Source organism: Salvia splendens, chromosome 18 (genome assembly GCF_004379255.2).
Source record: "Salvia splendens isolate huo1 chromosome 18, SspV2, whole genome shotgun sequence".
Classification (NCBI taxonomy): Eukaryota; Viridiplantae; Streptophyta; class Magnoliopsida; order Lamiales; family Lamiaceae; genus Salvia; species Salvia splendens.
Genome location: NC_056049.1, coordinates 8,063,257 through 8,084,109, shown reverse-complemented (window position 1 = coordinate 8,084,109; position 20,853 = coordinate 8,063,257). Strand labels below are relative to the sequence as shown.

Genomic DNA, 20,853 nt, shown 5'->3' with positions numbered 1-20,853 from the left:
GGGAAGACGACGACAACAACATCCTCGACTGCCGCCAACCCATCGCCGATCCCGGTCCCGATCTAGATCCCGACCCCGAGCCCGATGGCAGCCGCGTATGTGGAGTTGGAAACAGCCTCGATGGCGCGGACGTTGTTGCAGACGCACAAGGCCCTCGAGAAGTGCACGGACCCCGCCGAAGCCGAATACCTCCGGGGGTTGATCGATGAGCTACGCCGGAAGTTGAGAATTTCGTAGATTAGCCAACTTGAATCGTGTAACTTTTGTTAATCAATGCAGTCTTCGTCGGTTTTTATTTAATCGTTGTGTTTTTTAATTAGTTTGAATTATATATTTGAAAACATTTAAATTAATTAACTAAACAATAGTAAAACCTATAGGGCGCCCCACTGCAGGTGGAAGGGTAGGAGGATAAAAAATATGACGTGGCAGTGCATAGGGCGCGCCTTAGAGCGCCCCATTGCTAATGCCCTTAGGGTACCCGACTAATACCCGATTAAACCCGATTAATTATGTATTTGTGATAAATATGTGTGATAAATATATTTATTTAGTATAGGTTGCTTTGACATTTGCTTTGACATTTCATTGTTCTATTATCTCGACTTTAATACTTCTTTACATTCGTGTTATGTTCATGTTGCATTATTTATGTTCTTACTTGTTATCTTTTGAAAATATATAGTTATGCTTTCTCCATTTTATTTACATGTTCATTTAATGTCTTAAAAATTTATTTTTATCTCTTTTATGTTTCAATTTATGCCAAAAAATTCTTTATTTTAAAATTAAGTTGTGTCTATTTGTCTAATGTTTATTTTATATAGAGAAAGCTAAAACATCAGAAATTTAGAATTGAAGTTTAGACTTTTAATAATAGTTAATAAATAGTAGTATTGTGTTATTTTTAATAATTTTTACACTACAAAAAACTCGCTATTCCGTCACTAAACAGTGAAATTCTTCACTTAACAGGTTAGTGACATAGTAAGTTTCGGCAGATCCGTCATTAAGAAACTTGTCAATAAAAAATATTAGTGACGGATTTGTCTGTCACTAAAGCTATTAATCCACCTAATGACGGAAAACATAGGCGACTGCTTCGGTTTAGTGACGGAATATTTTGTCACTGTGACTGACAATTTTCAGTTATTTTTCTGTCACTAGGTGTTGAGCTAGCAGCCGCCGTCACTAATTTCCGTCACTATCTAGCGCTTTTTAGTGCTATTCTCATCACAATATAATTTATATAAAAGAATAAATTTGAAATATAATAATTTCGGGTTTATGGGTGCCCGATTAATTGGGTTCGGGTACCCGCATCGGGTATTAGGGTACCCAAATTCACATATGGGTCAGGTAGTGGGTATGATCTTTTTTAGATTTCTGGTTCGGGTATCCGAATTTTCGGGTTTGGGTACCCGTGGGTACCCGAATTTGCAGGCCTAATTTTGTTTGATAGGTGAAGTTTAATTAAGTTGAGACTAAAACCAATACTCCCTCTTTTCCAAAAAATTGACTAAATTTTTCATTTTTGATCGTCCCCAAAATTAGACAAAGTCTAAATAAAAAAAGTTTTGAACAAATACACACCACTAATACATTTTTCTCCCTCCCTCTTACTTTTTCCTAATCCCTCTTTACTAATTTCACATTAAAACTAGTGTCATATACAACTTTGTCAATTTTTAGAGCATGACGGAAGTATTATTTTATATATTTTGCAAACATATGTATGACACTCGACAGCATATGACGCACTAAATGTAAAATAAAATGATGATTTAGGAAAGGTTGGATGGTGTGAGTCTAATTCACAAGGGGGCCAATTCATCTCACCATATATTAGTCACACGACTCACACCTAAAAAGTGATAATTCCAAATCTAAAATTTCGAGTTGCTTTAGATTGTCAAAAGTGATATATCCAAATTTAATTGAGATATAACATACTATGAATAATGATAATGAAACTTTGCAGCATGGTAATCAAATTAATACTACTAAGACTATTCTTCTAATCCAAATATATATGAAAATTATCCACACTTTAGCCGGAATCGAATCAAATAAATTTTAAATAATTAAGAGGAGTCTCAAACTATAAGTTTAATTCGAAATAAATTAAAAACGAAGATGAATGATCGGATGATCTAACGTGTAGAGTAAAGACACACGCATACAAATGAGTTTTTTTTTCTTTTTCTTCCTTAAAAATATAGTTGTGATGGCTCATGATATTCTTGCAGTTTGTAAATTGACAGTTGATATCACGTTAATCATACTATCCTACATCCATCCTCTTCTCCTCAGCCACCAATTTCCTTTCGCCGTTTTGTAGTACCTATTTAATTCAATTAAATATAATAATAAAAAGTTGCATTCGGTTCAGTTTCTAAAATTATTCGACAAAGTAAAAGAAGAAAAACAAGAGAATTCAAGAAAAAGTAAAGCTAAACTTATCTAATCATGATCATAGAATAACAGTTTTGATACTTTTTATATTGTCTCACTAAAAAGATAGGCAATAACTATGAACTACCTATTTTCCAATTTTAACCAAATTTTTGAAACATTATTAATTAATAATATCATTGAATCTTTAACATGTCAAATTCTATGCTAGGAAAAATATCGCACTAATTCATTCATATGGATGACCTTAATAATATAGAAATTAGTATAGAATAACTGTTCAATTATTAAGCACTTATTAAGATATAATCGTGTCAAGTACATATAAATTGTGAAGAACTGTACATTAATTATCTTGATTAGGAGCAATAATGAACTCTAACCACATAATTACGTAGTGCTAAGGTAGTTTAGTGCATTAAAATATAGTTGCGCTACTAACAGCTTATTAAAGATGGTTGTTCTAGCTAGCTTTGTCGAAATGAATTCAATTAATTTAGAGTCTTCTATCTAAATTAGACTAATTAGTTTATAAGTACTATCTTTGTCCCAAAAAAAAAGACTAATTTTACCATTTTGGACTATCCATCAAAATTAGACAAATTTTAAATACGAAAAGTTTTAAACAAATACTAATCATACACATTATTCTAAATGTGGACACAACAATCCACTAACACTACTTCTACCACCTTTTCTCTCACTTTTTCTTACTTTACCATCGCGCATTAAAACTAGTGTCATTTACAACTTTGTCTATTTTTTTTTTGGACATGGGTAGTATATCGTTTCTTCCATAAGTCTATAAGTTAATAATTTCTTTTTGTATTTTATATATGCATAAAATAATATTCTTCCACACACGTTTATTAAACTGTACTACTACTAATTAATTAGAGGGATATTGCATTGTCCCTAAAATTGGTTTAAAATATCACAAACTATTTTATTTATTACGATGGGTGATCAATCACTATATTTGACTAACGTACATGTTTTTTTTAATCTCGTTTGACACAATTAAATCAATATGGCTTTTTATCCTACTTGCGACGAATGGTCTATAATTAATACTACAAATGTTTCACGTTAAGGGAAATAACAAATGAAATATAAAATTTGTACTAATATTTTAGACTCTTTTTTAAATTAGTAGAAAATATTAAACCCATCTAAAAATGCATGGTCTTAGCCTCTGTGCTGTGCTATTATGCATTGTCAGTAGTTGATCCCAAGTCTCCTACTTTCCTCTTTCTTACATACAGACTGTCTGACTCTAACCAATCAACCCCATCTCCAATCCCCAACAGTATTCACACACAATAAGCCATACAAAAAGATTACATATATCGATGTACTTGTATATTTCAACCTTCTCAAATTGACAGTATTTGTGATATGGAGTATTTAATTAATTACACATACCTTCAAGTAATTAATCATGTGTTCTTGATGTAACTGTAATTGACACATATATATATAAAAGAAAAAAAAATCACACAACAACAAAATGCTACAATTGGTACACACACATATTGATTAAACTAATTAAGCAACATTTTTATAAACCCTACACCTTTTCACGGCAGCGAAGAAGTGTAGTGACTCAATTCCGCCCACGCTTGAATCCCGCCGCCCCAATTTCCGGCTCCCCCGTTATTATTGAGGAGCCACTCCGTGCTCGAGAAGCTTCCATCCTCCTTGTGATTTTCCAGGCTCTGAAACTGGATCGCCTGCGGCTTCTGGACGCTTCCAGAAGCTTCCTTCTGAGTCTGACTCCCACCGTCACCGGCGAAGAGCGCCGCTAGCCTCTGCTGCTGCAATTTCCAGTGCAAATCCTGGTTGATCGAGCTCAGCGATTCAATCGAGGTCGCGAGGCTGCTGTGGCGAGCCATTTCCTGAAACCCTAAATTCTCCCCTTGCTTGAGCGAAGGGGCAAACCCTAATTGAGAGGGGTCGAGGCTGAAGCACGGCGGATGCGGCGATAAATCGGCGAAATTGGAAGCGAATTGGTGGAAATTATCGATGGCGGGGGAGAATTTGAGGGGGGCGGCGTCGTTGGGGAGGCGAGGGGAGGGCTTGAGCTTCTTGTTCTTGCGGCAGCCGCCGCCGATGGGGACGTTGCGGAGGGCGCCGCCTTTGGTCCAGTAGCGGCGGCAGGTCTTGCAGAAGTGGCGCGGCTGGGTGAGGCTGTAGTTGTTGTAGTAGCAAAATTTGGTGTTGGGGGAGTCGCAGCGGGGGCATTTCACCGCCGCATCTTGCGCCGCTTTCCGGCTTTCGTCTTTGCCGGATGCGAGTGCTTTGGAGGACATTTTAGGAGAGAAAGAGAGAAAAGAAGAAGAAGAAGAAGAAGAAGAAGAAGGAGGAGGAGGTTGTGGAGTTGGGAAGTTTAGGAGTTTGGAGAGTGAGGGAAAGGTGGTGATGGGAATTAATTGGATTCATGCATGGGGTTGATGGGAAATGAGAGGGTGTTGAGGGCATCTTGTGAACTTCATCAAGTGGAAAACCATATTTTTTTTTTATTTCTATGGGTGTTTACATTTACATCTACAACTAGCTACACCTATATATAAAAATAGTATGAATATTGGCGATTTGATAGATTTTAATGTTAAGATAAAATCATTATATTAATTCCAATACTTTGATATAGTACATAATTACACGTGTCTACTGAGTTACTTGTTTACAGTTGCAATTCATATTTTTCACTTATGAATAATGCACTCAGGCCATCCACAACGCTGTCTCTATACCGTCTCTTAAACCGTCTCTTAACTACTATTTGAGCACTATTTGAGGGCCCCACTGTCCTTTTTTCCTCCATCTCTTAACTAAGAGACGGAGGCTGCAACGCTCCGTCTCTTAACCGTCTCTATACCGTCTCTTAATTACTATTCATTCAATTTAATTTATAATTTTTTTTAAAACCCAATTCAATTTAAACAAACACACTTTATTAAAATTAAAACAATATTACAACTTAACATTAAAAAAGCGAAGACATAATTAAAATTCTAAAAAAATAAAAATGACATAATTTAATATTCTCCGCCAAAGTTTTCCCAAATGTGCTCAATTAGATCCTCTTGGAGTTGGGTGTGGGCGCTAGAGTCGCGTGTCCTTGCCCGAATAGCCAACCGTTCTTGTATAGATGGATGCGCTCCACTTCGCGGCGGACTACTTGCAGTTGAGCTTCCGGGGGATTCGGGGTCGAACCAATTTCCGGCATCGGGTCCTTCGTCTCGGACAATCATGTTGTGCAAGATTATGCACGTATACATGATGTCGACCATGCTCTCCATGAACCACGAACGAGCCGGGGCTTTGATGATGTTGAAGCGCGCTTGGAGAACCCCGAACGCCCTCTCCACATCCTTGCGCGCAGCCTCCTGCTTCTGCGCAAAAAGAGCCTGCTTTGGGTTCGCTGGCCTGCCGCACGTCTTCACGAAGGTCGGCCACTTCGGGTAGATGCCGTCGGCGAGATAGTACCCCATTTTATACCGTCGGTTGTTGGCGACGAAGTTGATGGCCGGCGCTTTACCATCCAAAACTTCGGTAAAGAGGTCGGACTGTTGGAGCACGTTTACGTCGTTGTTCGAGCCAGGGACCCCGAAGTACGCGTGCCAGATCCAAAGTCGGTAGTCGGCAACTGCCTCGAGTACAACGGTTGGGTGGGTGCCTTTGTGGCCGCTCGTGTAGGAACCCCTCCAAGCCACCGGGCAATTCTTCCATTGCCAGTGCATGCAATCGACACTGCCAAGCATCCCGGGGAATCCGTGCACTTGTTCGTGCAGGTTGAGGAGGAACTGACAATCCTCCGTGGTTGGCCTCCGGAGAAATTCGTCACTGAAGGCTGCCCGGACGCCTCTGCAGAAGTTGAGCAAGCACAAGCGCCCAGTACTGTCTCCGATGTGCAGGTATTCGTCGAATATGTCGGCCGTTTGTCCAGTCGCAAGCTGCCGGATGGCTGCAGTACATTTCTGCAGCGTCGTGTGGCTGGGACGACCGACCGCGTCGAACCCTTCTCGGAAGAACTCCTCCCTGGCCGCCAAAGTATTCGCTATGTGGAGAAATAGCGGTTTCCGCATGCGGAAACGGCGACGGAAATAGGTATCTCCCCAAATCGGGTTATCGCAGAAGTAGTCGCGTACTAACCGTGCGGCGGCTTCCTCCCGGTTCCGATTGATGTACTTCCGGGAGCGTCGTGGGGGTGGTGCGGCTTCCTCCGCCTCTCGTCGTCGATCTTCTTCGAGTGATTGTTCCATTAATTGGCGCATTTGCTCAAAAGGATCCATTTGTTTGAGTTGATTGAAGATGGAAATTGGAGTGATAGAGAGGATTTGAGAGGAATAGATGTGTGTTTGTGTTTGAAATGAGTATGGAATAGAATTATTTATAGAGTAAAAAAATTAAAAATTTAAAAAATGAAAATAAATATTTAACGGTAATATTACCGTTTGAAAAAAAAAAAAAAATTTTTTTATTAAAAATCGATTTTTTAAAAAAAAAATGAATTATTGCGTCATCAGTGACGACGCCCACTCGCGGGCCAGCGAGTGGGCGTCACGCACGCATGGGGACGTGCCACGTGTCTCGGGCGCGTGGCGAGACAGCTCGTCTCGTGTCTCTCCGAGACGAGCTACGCGACGAGCCGGTCGCGAGCTGGAGACGAGATGGCCGCTGCAATGCGTCTCGCGGGGGTCTCGTCTCTCCGAGACGAGACGCGAGCCCGGCGCGAGACGCGTTGTGGATGGTCTCAGCTTGTTTGTTGATGTCATCATCCAGCATTATGTCATGAACAGTTAAAGTGTAAACATGCATTAGTGGAAAATGTACCATATTAATGTACTATAAGTAATAAAAAAAAATCGCATATCCTATATATATGAACATGATTTGGGGGGAAAATAAAAAAATAAGTACACTAAGTGACTATGGTATAGCCTGGTTTGCAGAGGTGATTTGGAGTTTGCATGCCCTTGAAAGATAAACGGTAAAACGAATTAATGAAGGAAAAACAAGAAACAAGAGCCACAATGCTACCACCATGAGAATCTGGATAAGAATTTCCATTCCCTAAAAGGGAAAACTTGACAAAAGTTTATTCAAATTTCCTTACAATAATAAATCTAAGTGTTTTGTTGCATTACAACGATACTAACATGATTGATTTCTATGGAATCATACTTCCAATCTTGTTTGTTCAAAGTAATACTTATCACAAGAACGTGATATCAATTTCAGCCCTTTTTAGACTAGTTCAAACATGGGTTCGAATCATAAAATGTGCAAAAAAGCTATTTTTCAATACAATTAATTTTCACTACAAATGCAGTTGGTCTACACTTGAAATACATATATCCTTGTTTCTTTTTTTTTTATGATCGTTTTGAAATACTCCTATAATTACTTATGGTAGTCACTAGTCTAGCTATATCTATGAAGGCTAGCACCACAAATTGAAAAAGGGAATCTTGATGAGGCCCATAATTTCCTCATCATCATGTAATTGATCTAAATTGAATTGCAAAGGGAATTAAATTCGAGCAGAGCTTCCAAGGTAGTACTGTTATTAAGAGTTATGCTAGAAGAAAGGAATTGAAGTTGGTTAGAAGTGATGAGGAAGTGTGTCAGTGTGCAGTGTTGATGTGATGGGAGATGTTAGAGAGGGAGAGAGAATCCAAGTCAAATAATAAGTAGCATGGTAGATTTGGAAGAAATTGCAGAAGCAGAATGGAATAGGTTGGTTTGGGGAGACAGCCTCTTCACACACCCAACTTTTGTCTCTTCCTTCTTATGTAACTTCCCTTTCCATATCTCCATTTTCAAACTCTTTCCCTTCCCTATTTACCAACTTCATTTTTTCTCTTTTAGCTTTTTCCAATATAGTAGTATTTCAAAAATTAAAACACAAAATCGTACAATCATAGCCATGAACAAATTAGTACTATATCTAAGATTATGATAAAGAAGTGTAGCTAGTGATTAGATTTTGGTGCATAGGATAAGAAGAAAATTAGTCATAAATTGGAATTTAATACTATAATGAATGGTGTTATGAAATGTAATTATTGAGGATTATAAATGTGTAATGCCTGAAGGTCTAAACACATAAATGAATTTTGCTTCTCTAAAAATATTAATAGCCTGCAGCTCATATGCAACTGTAGCCAACTGTACGAGAGTTACTGCACCGTTCATACTAGTATGGTTATTCATCGAAGAACTTATTGGAATCGTTGGTATTTGTATAATTTATCATAAACAAATGAATTATCATAAGGATGCATTTATATTGTATGTATATACAAAGATGCATTGTTTAATGTGAAAATCATTTTGACAATTCATTAGGCTAAAATCTATGAATGAAGAGAAAATTTTCATGGTTCCTAGTTCCTATACAAGGAATTGTTGCTATGAGAATCCATTTCTATATAAACATGAATATAGTAGTAGTTAACATTAAATCTTTCATTCGTTGTTTGAACTCTAACCAAGGTTTAAATGAAACTTAATTGCAGGGTGAAGTTTCTCATAGGCGTATTATATGCTCCCTCCACCTTTCATTTTGCTATTTTCATCCATCCATCAATAAGTGACTCATTTATTTTTCACTACTTTTGGTAATGGACCTCATATTCCACTAAATTTATCTCACTCACATTTCATTATAAAACTAATACGGAGTATATAAAAGTTTGAACCATTTTATTCTACTACATTTTTTAAAACTTGTGTCATGTCCAATGTGGACTTTTAATAATGGACAGAGGTAGTACTACAAAGTAAGATTTTATACTCCCTCCGTCCAACTCTAAGTGAACCATTTTCCTTTTGAGACGTCTCACTCTAAATTGCATATTTCTAAAAACAGAAATATCGTTCTTGTTGGGTTACAAACCCATCCCACATCGGATGAAGGGGGGAAGTTGGAAGGTGTATATAATTCTTGTCCAACCCCAATTAGTTTGAGGCCTTTTGGGAGTGACCCAAAAACAAATCCGTGCGGGCTTGACCCAAAGCGGACAATATCAAACTAATGTTGCAGTTGACGATCCCAGCAAGTGGTATCAGAGCTCAGGTGGCTATGGGTTGTGCCTGGATGAGCCCCGGTTAGGGTCGGGCCCTGAAGGACTCAAAGTTAGAGTCGGGCCCAGGATGACCCAGGGGCCAGGGCTGGAACGACCCATGTTCGTGTCGACTGCGTCCCCGATGTGGTCTCGGTTTGAGGGGAGGGAGGGAAGTTGGAAGGTGTATATAATTCCTGTCCAACCCCAATTAGTTTGAGGCCTTTTGGGAGTGACCCAAAAACAAATCCATGCGGGCTTGACCCAAAGCGGACAATATCAAACTAATGTTGCAGTCGACGATCCTAACTAGTGGTATCAGAGCCCAGGTGGCTATGGGTTGTGCCTGGATGAGCCCCGGTTAGGGTCGGGCCCTGAAGGACTCGGGTTAGAGTCGGGCCCAGGATGACCCAGGGGCCAGGGCTGGAACGACCCATGTTCGTGTCGACTGCGTTCCCGATGTGGTCTCGGTTTGAGGGGAGGTTTGTTGGGTTACAAACCCATCCCACATCGGATGAGGGAGGGAAGTTGGAAGGTGTATATAATTTCTGTCCAACCCCAATTAGTTTGAGGCCTTTTGGGAGTGACCCAAAAACAAATCCGTGCGGGCTTGACCCAAAGTTGACAATATCAAACTAATGTTGCAGTCGACGATCCTAACAAGTGGTATCAGAGCCCAGGTGGCTATGGGTTGTGCCTGGATGAGCCCCGGTTAGGGTCGGGCCCTGAAGGACTCGGGTTAGAGTCGGGCCCAGGATGACCCAGGGGCCAGGGCTGGAACGACCCATGTTCGTGTCGACTGCGTTCCCGATGTGGTCTCGGTTTGAGGGGAGGTTTGTTGGGTTACAAACCCATCCCACATCGGATGAAGGGGGGAAGTTGGAAGGTGTATATAATTCCTGTCCAACCCCAATTAGTTTGAGGCCTTTTGGGAATGACCCAAAAACAAATCCGTGCAGGCTTGACCCAAAGCGGACAATATCAAACTAATGTTGCAGTCGACGATCCAAACAGTTCTTTCTACTTTTTCCCCATCTCTCACTTTATTCTCTCCACTTAATTTACAAACACAACAATATATAAAATTTTATGCTGGAATAGAAATGCTCCTGGGACAAAGAGAATATTATTTATGTCTATATATAAATTATAAAGTATACGAAGTAAGATTTTATATTTTTTTTATCAGTACAAGTAAGAGTGATTGTCTCATATTTCTCCTACTTTCTCTCTATGCTACTATCTCTATTAAACTACATAATTAGGAATTTGTTGCAAAGCTTCTGCCAAAGCTATATTGATATGCAACTTTCTAAATGTATTGAGTCTCGAAAATTGATCGTCCAACCGCAAGCTATTTGGTGAACATGTCTATCGACTCTATGACTCTTCTCTGTGCTCCTTTCTTCAGAAAACATCCCTCAGCGCCTATATCAAATTAAATTTGTGGTATGATTGTTACTCTCATTATAAAGGATACCAACCTAGTGATGCAATGAGGATTTAGTAAGAATTCTCATTAAATTCATCTTTAATTTGATATACTTTTATGAAAAATTAATTCTAATCAAGAGTATTAAAATTTAAAGTTTTGCAACGTTGTATGTTCTAATTGTACTCTAAACTGATATTCTTATAACTACCTACTTATATTTGAAAAAATAATTAATTAAAGATTATAACAAATTAAATTCCATGCGACTAAGTGTGTAAGTCGTTGGACAGAATATCCGATGGATGAGAATATCTTTAGGCCATGTTTGGTTGACGGGAAAATAAAGTTGACAAGGAAAATAATTCCTGGGAAAATGATTCCCGGGAATATGATTCCTAATAACTTCACTTTCTTGTGTTTGGAAAATATCAAGATTTTAAATTTTATATTTGATTTAAACACCAAACTAAAATTATGCTCCTACTTATTACTCTCTCCGTCCCATAAAAATATGGGTGGATGAGATGGCACGGGAATTAAGAAAAAATGGTAAAGTAAGAGAGATGAGGAGAATTGTAGTTAAAATAGAGTTAGTGGATAGTGAGACCTACAGTATTAAATTGATATAACTTTCCAAAAATGGAATGCACATATTTTTATGAGACGGGCGAAAATGGAAAGTGCACATATTTTTATGGGACGGAGGGAGTATTATTTTTATTTATATAAAAAATAATAATATAAAATTTTTAATTAATTATTAATTACAATTGATAATAATTATATTATTATATTTATTAATTAAATATGGATATCATAATATATAATAATATAATTGTAATTATAGTTACATGGAGTATTATAATTATAAATGAAAATATGATTATTATAATTATAGTTGTAATATTTATGGATATTATAATTGAATAAATTTAGAATTTGAAATATCACTATGGCTTTATTGATTAATTATAATTTATAAAAATAATTATTATTTATTACTCCATCCGTCCCCAAAAAATATGCACTTTAGGATCGGCATGAGTTTTAATGTAAAATTGGTGAAGTAAGAGAGATGTAGAGAGAAAAAAGTAATTAAAGTATTGTTAGTGGAGAATGGATCATCACCTCATTAGAGATAAAAGACTTTTCAAAATTAGAAAGTGTATATTCTTGTGGGACGGACTAAAAAGGAAAGAGTGCATATTCTTGTGGGACGGGGGGAGTATTAAATAATTTATACTATTATATAATTATATTTTAATTATTTAATAAATTATTAATTATTATTAAATAAAATATATATAAATATTATAATAATATAGTTATAATTATGTTAATATTGATTATAGTTATTTATTATACCGTAATTTAGTATGGTTTATAATTTTAAATTATTTTTAATGCATTGTAATTAATAATAATAATAATAATAATAAAATTATATTTATATTGCATTAAATATGTAAGAATCCTTAAACTAGGAAAAAAAATACCTAAAAAAGTTAGGATTCAGAATCCTGGAAGGTTATACTAACTTTCCTTGTCTCGGGATTCTGATTACTTTCCCGGTTTAATTAAAAACCGAAACAAACACATGAATTTACAATTTAAGGAATCAAATTACTTTGCCAGATAAAATCTCGGCAACCAAACATGGCCTTAGTTCTCATATTAAATAGAATTCTCAATTATAATGTTTTACACTCCAGATTCTCATTTTATTACAGGGTATACATATTTTGACCACGGGTGTATCGAAGTTGTCTTTGACAGAATTCGATTAATCCTGTTTGATCGGATTGCGGATTAAGGTGGATAGTTTCTCAAGTTCCAACGAATGGCATGGTTTGAATCTGTGACCTCAAGGTTACCACAGCTCCGCGCTACTAACTGTATTATAATTCGTTGGTATATTATTAAGTACTCCGTCCCACAAAAGATGTCACATTTCTGGCATGACACGAGATTTTAGGAGATTTTGTTTTGTATATTAAGCGAAGAGAGAAAATATATTTTTATATAATGACGTGAGAGAGAATTTTTTTTTAATGTAACATCTTAACTGGAACAAACTAAAAAGAAAATTAAAACATCTTTTATAAAAATAGAAAGACTATTATTGAATGAGCTATATTTGAAATTTACAAATTTATCTCGTGGTAATAAAAATAAGGTGTGGCCTATGAAAGTTTGGACTATGCCAAGTACTAAAGAATTCAAATTTCCTTATTACCGGGGAAACGGTAACAATATGGAGTAAAATATTAGGCTCATAGGTGTTGGCAATTGAAACTAAAAATATAACATATAACTGTCCCACATTGGTGTCAAGAGAAAACTGAAACTAGTATATAAGTCTCATGGGCCCCTCCTCCTATCACCAATTGGTTTTAGGATGGAACCCATAGATTTCTATCATAGTATCAGAGCGGGTCGCCGACTGTGGGTCATATTTAACTGACCCAGCAGTATATTTGGGCTGAAACCGAAAAAAATGACTGACCCAGCAGTATAACTGGGCTGAAAATTTGGGCCAAGTGGTCCCAACCGACCGAAAAAAATTGGACCGATTGTCCAATCGATTAGAAAAAATTCCAACCCCTCCAAGGTTCACCTTGAAGGGTTTGAGGGAGGGTGTTGGCAATTGAAACTAAAAATATAACATATAAAATTGGACCGATTGTCCAATCGATTAGAAAAAATTCCAACACCTCCAAGGTTCACCTTGAAGGGTGACAATTGAAACTAAAAATATAACATATAACTTTCACCTTGAAGGGTTTGAGGGAGGGTGTTGGCAATTGAAACTAAAAATATAACATATAACTGTCTCACATCGGTAAACTAGTATATAAGTCTCATGGGCCCCTCCTCCTATCACCAATTGGTTTTAGGATGGAACCCATGGATTTCTATCACTAGGGATAGTACTAAGACTTCAAATTTTCTTATGAAGTCTTCGTTCAAAAATTTAAATGAGCTTAATTAGCTGATTTTTAGTCATAGAATTAACTGCATTAACATTCAACGATTTTAGGTTAACTATAGATGAGACAAGTACACAATTTTACAAACGATAAACTCCTTTTCTCTTTCATTCTACCTCAGTTAATGTATACTAGTATATTTTTCATGTCTGAATATTCGAAGATGGACCCTCTAAACGAATATAATCATACATGATCCCTCTCCAAGGGCTAGATCCTCTTAGTTGAGTCAACAACATTGCATTTTGCCCACAAACAAGAACAGAACCTCTTACACTCACACTATAAAGCCAATACAGTCCATGGATTCCATGTCTAGCAATCGAATTGTCCTTCCCAATTAGCCCCGTCGTAAAACATGGAGCCTCTCCCACCTCCCCGTTGATCCTCACCTACAAACACCAATCTCATAACATCAAAACACAAACACTAGCTAAACCTCATCCCAAGTCCAAGAATGATCACCTGCAGCTCAGCATCGTTGGCCGAGGCCAGTGCGATCCGCAGGGTGTAGTTTGCTGAAGCGTCGACGTCTGTGAGGTTGAATAGAACCCTCCATGTTGTTGGGACATAGGTTTTGTTTCCTATGTTTCTGCAAGAAAAGTTTTCACTTGTAGCAAATGTACTACTAATTAGGTTTATGTAAAAAATACCTACCTATTCACATGAGCAAAGTACCAATCTGTCTGATAGACGCTTGTTTCGACCGAATACACCAAATCCTCATCCGGGTACAGATCTGTGTAACGATCCCACAAGCCATACTGCCGGAATCTGTGGAATTTTAAGCAAAGTTTATCGCTGCATTGCTCGTGATCATGTGAATATTGTGGAAAAAAAAGCAGTGTTTGCTAACCTGTCGGGGTGGACATTGTAGAGCTGGTTCATGAGAGCCGGGTTTGGATCAGGCACGTAGAACTCAGCAGCAGAACGGTCTGGGACCCCGATTTCCCACACTGTAGGCCCGTCCCTCGGAGGATCATACACAAGATTCTTCAGCCTAATCTTACTTCCTTCAATGAAGAAAAACATCATGTTTGTTTGTTAAGGAAAAAACACAGAGTTTTTTATGTAGTGAAGAGACTGTCCTAACCTGGTTCGATGTTGATCGGAACGTTGTACTTGTAGTCTCCGATGATCCCGGGCACCCAAGCATAGAGGCTATAGTTTCCAGCTCTGATGTTATTGATTTTGAAGTATCCTAAAGCATCACATTGGCTCCAAAACTGATAGCCCTGTATACATCCAACAAAAATAAACCATGTTAGGCTTAAATGAAATATTGTTAACAAGTTGGATTGTGGAAGATTTGAAGATATTAACCTTGTTTTCTCTCTGCCATGATCCTGGATCCCCGGGGGAAGCAAGTCCAATGTATGCATTGCTAGGGGTCATAAGGCGTTTGTAGATAAAACTGAACCAAACAAGGCATAATCAGAGAGGGACCCAGAAAAAAATGAACAAAACTTTCCAAATTTAAGTTTGTGATTCAAGAAATATTTTTTTATTTACTACCTGTCACGGACAAGTAACCGGCCGCTTACTCTGCCTCTCTGCTTGGCACGAGGGAAGTCGTCCGACGCCAGGAAATCATACGGCCAATGTTGCGTTTCTACGAGCATCTAACAGAGTATCTATGTAAGAAATTACATGCTAAAGCTGTTTAAAGTCTTGAAAAAGGAAAAGGTTTGCAGTTACCTGTTGCTTGGCATCAGGCCACAATGAGAGTGGATCTTGGCCAGGTTGAACCGAGTTCAAGTAGACGAACACGGGTCCGAACACCTTCTTCCACGGCTCGCCACCCCGGAACTCCAGCTCCAGCGGCAGGCCGGCATAGTGAGCGCTGAAGAACATCTGTATACATCATGCATTTTTTCAATCATTGTTTGCAAAATAGTATATTAAGTTTTGTTTTTAACGGGCCCACTTACGGACAGGGCGATTGGGCCGGCGTGCGAGGTGAGGTCCTGCTTCATGGGCCCGGCCGTCTTGAACTCGTTGCTCGGGGTGATGATCCAGAACCCTGTTGGAAGATCTGGGGCTATCCAGCCGTGGACCAGACTGTCCTTGTTGTCGCTCGAGTATTGGTACTTGTCGTCCACCTGTACATGCCACGTGTATAAAATTTTACAACTTCAAGCTAGTAACCTCACACATTATTTTCAAAAAGTAGGTTGGGAGTTCGAGTCACTCAACAAAAATTACCTCTCCTGTGAGGAAAGCGTTGCTTGGATTCGTTAACAGAACTGCTTCCGGGTAGTCTAGAACCTGGCTTCTGTTCCGGTCTTCGCTTGTTGGCATAATCCTCTGCCTGTCGTCCGATATTGCCATGTATTGAAAGCTAAAGAACAAAACACAATCCTTAAATCACCCAACCTTAGCTAAAATTAGTACATAGAGAGATGACAAAGCTTTACATATTTTCTTGTAGCTTAAACACTATCCTTCCCTGAGACAAGTGAAGATCCGGCCAGCCTTGGAGGCGCTCGAATATTGCATACGAGTAGAATCCAGGGCACCCGCGCAGCATTATGAACCTTCCCGTTAAGACATAAAACTCGTGTTAGACTGTCTGACAAGTCAAGATCATGTTAGACGAGTCGAATATACCTTTTGTCAATGTTGAGGGGAAGAAGCCCCGTCTGCGAAGAATCCCAAGTCCGAACGAACGAGAGCTCCACTTGTTCTTCGTCTTCGTGTACAACAAAAAGATTAGTTCCATCAAGCCTGCATCATTTCAACTATAACAAATTAATTTCATTTGCTTTAACAATTGGAATGAGAAAAGGATGAGGCATTACTAACTTGTCAAAAATTTCTTTAGGGTGGTCAGGTGAGCTCCAAACAAGATCCCAATACCTATAAATTTAATTTCATGTTTTCACAAGGCATGGAATTTGAATATTCATTGCATGATCATTAAACTAGAAATAATTTTCTACAGGCATCAAACCTTAACATTGCACAAAGAAGAAAATGGTGTGTGTGTACCCTCTGTTGTTTTCATTGTACTCTTGTTTGAGTAGATTTTCAATTCCATTGTATGTTATTCTAGTGATCATGCCCTCTGGAGTTGATAGAGTCACATTGAGGATGCCATTGTCCAAGACTACCTGCATATAATAATTTTAATTTATTTTTTATGATAATGTAGAACATTTTTATTTTGTAAAGAATTCAAGAAACATAGTGCTTACGTGGTCGTCGAAATCATGCAACTTTACTGGAGGGTAATATGTTTCCCCATCGGTCTCATTTTTGTGAACCTTTCTGCACTTAAATAAAAATTTAAAATTTGTAAAAAAATGTAGTACTCCAATTAAGAAGATTTATTTGCATATAATATAAGGTGTAGAGAAAATTTCTTATAAATTATCACAAAGTGCGTAGGAATGAAGAAAAGAAACATTCCTAGTTTTAAAGATGAGCAATACTAATACAGTACTATTTAATTAAATAAATCATAATAGTAGTATCTAGATAGGAGGGATGCAAAGAAAGTGAATGATGTGTGTGATGGAATCAACTTTTTTGTTGGGAATGGGAGGTGATCACGGGAGTGCACCAAACTAACTTTCCCTGCCACATAATCATGCTACTATGCATGTAATGTATATATATACAATACATATCACATCTAGAGAGAGAATGGGAGTACATACATATAATAGAGAGAGAGAGAATGGGAGTACATACATATAGCTTTTCAAGGCAAAACAGAGGAATTCCTTCAAAACTATGCATATAGATTGGTTTTATCTTTTGTTTGTATTTATAGTAATATATAATGCTACTTCTTGAGCCATGTACTATTTATATTTTACTACTAATATATGCCCACTAGATATATTAATAAGTTTACAAATTAACTTTTCGAGGCATGCATCCAAAATATGTGAAAAAATTCAATAAAAAAAGGGAATTGACAAAAGCATCCAGAGAAGTGAAGAACAGAGAAGAGAAAGTGAACATTAGAGAAAAGTAAAATTGAACATAAACAGACTATCTTGACCTCATACATGCATGTATTTAATCACCATGCACATATCATAACAATTAATTTGAAGGGAAAAAAAATAAAAGATGATTAATTGGAGACTTAACTGCCATCTTGATGCAGAACATTGTGTAAGCAAGAATATTTGAAGAAGAAGAGCCAAGCAACTCAAATTCCAACTACATTGTATCTTCCTCCCCATTTTCTTCTCTCTCTCTCTCTCTAGTGTGGAAGAGATAAAATAAATTTCTGGTGTTTTGTGGTGTGGAGAGAAGTGTGTGGGAATATGAGAATGTGTGAGGCAACAGTTACTGCAACATATATAGTGCGGCCTACCACAGAGGCTTATTATTGAAGGACAATTCGCAAAACAAACATTTGATAATGACTTTTGGCGTTTCTTTTTACCCATTTCTTTTCTTTTCTTGGATTTTTCTTTTTACAAATGTTCCACAATCATCTTTTTAGTCTACTTACATCTTTACTTTTTTCCAATTAAATACGGTAGAGCCGTGGTCTTTTTTCCCTTTAATTTTGTTCCTCTTAAATTTGAACTATTCAAGAATGTCATCACTTTTTTTAATTAATTGCATCTGAAATTAACATCCAAGTTGACAAGTATTAAGTTTGAATGTATTCTCACCTCGTAAAAAAATTTATTACAAAATGAGTGAAGTTTGTATATGAATTCAAAAATAGCCTTATTACTGGAATTAGCAACAATTATTTTATTTCGAGAAATGTTATTGTGATGGTCAGTATATAGAGTAACAAGTTACTAAATACGGATAATTTTCATTAAGTTTGTGTGCAGAGATAGAAGCTATATTTGGACCGAAATGATGGGTGGCAAAATTAGTTGAATAATCCAGAGACAGTGAAATCGAGCTAACCACCTAGTTTGTTTCCTTCACACTTATATTATGGTAGTATCATTTATTATTTCCAATTATATATCACTTATTCTGGTAAATAGTATTATGGTTATACTTGTATTTTCTGTAAAATAACTACTTCGGTTCATAAAAATAGTTTTAGTTGTAGATGATACCAATTTTAATATAATATTAATTTAGTACTAGAGATAGAGAGAAAAAGTCATTCATATATTATAACTAAAAATAAAAAGACTCAATGTAAAAATATATAAATATGGGATATGCATGGATGACATGTTTTTATTTTTTATCTATACATTAACAAATTTGTCCTTTTTCATTCTTGATGAGTTTGATTTCAAAAACAATTAACAGATTTGTTCTTTTGTATTCTTGATGAACTTGACTTTAAATTATTTATAGAATGATCAAACATCACTTTGTAAACCGTTGCATCACTATTCACCACTTAATGCGTTGATTGTAGCAACTAGCATGATCAATTAATTATTTCTAAAGGTTAGTTGAGTTGGTTGTCCAAATTTTGACTATTATTAAGCATATTTACATCCATTCCATGCCAAAAAGTTATGTAAAAGCATGGATGAAGTGATTTGTTTTCAGTAGTAAGTACATGAAATAATGCAAATTAAAGAATTTGGAGACAATGTATATTTAGCGCCCAACTAAACTAAGTATTTTAGAATAAATGAATATAAAAAAATGATTTAACTAAGAAATAAAGTATAGCCATAATATAAGTAAAGTAGCAATTAAAACTTTTGTACCATAAAGTATTTTAAAGATTTAGTTAAGCATGATATAAAACAACGAATCAATATTTATTCAAGACTACTGAATTACTAGCATTTGACATAATCCGAATTTACTCACCATTCCATACATATATTTCTTTAGGGAATTAGGGTAATGGTCTTCAATTTAAACCTTAAGCTATTCAAGTGGAGAATCAATTTGTATTTAATATCTTATCAACAGCACGAAAATTATTAAATATTTTTCTTGTTAATGCTCTCAAAAATTGGGTGAGCATTGTATTAAATGGAATGAAAAAAGAAGTCCAAAAATATGGCATATATAGCTATATAAGACTTTCGGTAAAAGTTATTATCATTATTCTGTCATCTTTATATAAATAGCATAAAAAACTACAGAAAAAATAGCTTCTTTCGAAAGAGGAATGGTGGACTGTAATCACTGGTACTCCTAATTATTTACAGAACAAAAATACAGTTCATATTAGTATGGAGTAATACATTAATTGGAAGTTATAATAAAGTAGTACGGTTTCAGTCTTTAAATTCTTTTAATTATTTTATAATATACCCCATTTGATTTTATTATTTATATTTCTTTTAGAAATATTCTTTAATTCTAATAACTGGCAGAATTTATGAAAAGATGGATAATATAATTGGTTGCAAGTAGAGAGAGAATGCATATATACAAATTAATTACAATCTTCCTAAATATGGTACATAATAAAAAAAACTGTACGACTAAATTTGGTATCATATCGTTCAATAGCATAATAAACGTATTTATGTTAGGTGTCAGTTATTCAAAATTTTCCAACTTTGGAGCAACAGCTAATTAACAACAACTGTGTTTAGATTAGAAATATGGTAAAATCTTTAAATTGTGCAAGTTATTCTTTAACACGAAATTGGCAACGTTGAAGTTTTAATAGAATATGAAAATATGTTAATACAAAAATAAAAATAAATATATATACAAGCAAAGGTAGCTAAATAATAAAATGTGACGATGCGCACCCATTAGCATTAGATTGACTAAAAAGGGGTGTGGCAACTTAGGCACTTAAATTGCAAGAATTTAACAAATTTGTCTGTTTATATTATTATACAATAAGACCATGGTATAAAAGTAGGTATTGCTTTGCTTATACTCAAAGGGCGGTTTATCTTCTTCCTTTCCCTTTTTTTCCCTCAATATTTTAATAATCTATGCCACCGCCATTAGCAATATGCTCATGTATATTTAAATTTCTGCTTTGAAATGTTTACCTACTTATGTTCAAAAT

The 20,853-nt window shown here is 36.3% G+C and overlaps 2 protein-coding genes across 2 annotated transcripts; both read right to left on the bottom strand.

The window, feature by feature from the left end:
- Nucleotides 1–3,819: 3,819 nt before the first annotated feature.
- Nucleotides 3,820–4,935, bottom strand: LOC121776449 (dof zinc finger protein DOF5.7-like). The gene is made up of 2 exons (XM_042173623.1): nt 4,790–4,935; nt 3,820–4,730 (listed from the first exon to the last, which is right to left on the bottom strand). Exon 2 carries the CDS (start codon nt 4,725–4,727, stop codon nt 3,996–3,998), a length of 732 nt encoding a protein of 243 aa, XP_042029557.1. The 5' UTR covers nt 4,728–4,730; nt 4,790–4,935; the 3' UTR covers nt 3,820–3,995.
- A 9,056-nt stretch (nt 4,936–13,991) lies between these two features.
- Nucleotides 13,992–18,183, bottom strand: LOC121775716 (probable rhamnogalacturonate lyase B). The gene is made up of 16 exons (XM_042172742.1): nt 18,018–18,183; nt 17,111–17,183; nt 16,905–17,026; nt 16,719–16,772; nt 16,524–16,640; nt 16,331–16,450; nt 16,119–16,254; nt 15,845–16,015; nt 15,612–15,767; nt 15,429–15,535; nt 15,237–15,327; nt 15,007–15,148; nt 14,770–14,926; nt 14,571–14,687; nt 14,379–14,505; nt 13,992–14,305 (listed from the first exon to the last, which is right to left on the bottom strand). The coding sequence occupies exons 1-16, from the start codon at nt 18,110–18,112 to the stop codon at nt 14,057–14,059; spliced, it is 2,034 nt and encodes a 677-aa protein (XP_042028676.1). The 5' UTR covers nt 18,113–18,183; the 3' UTR covers nt 13,992–14,056.
- Nucleotides 18,184–20,853: the final 2,670 nt, after the last annotated feature.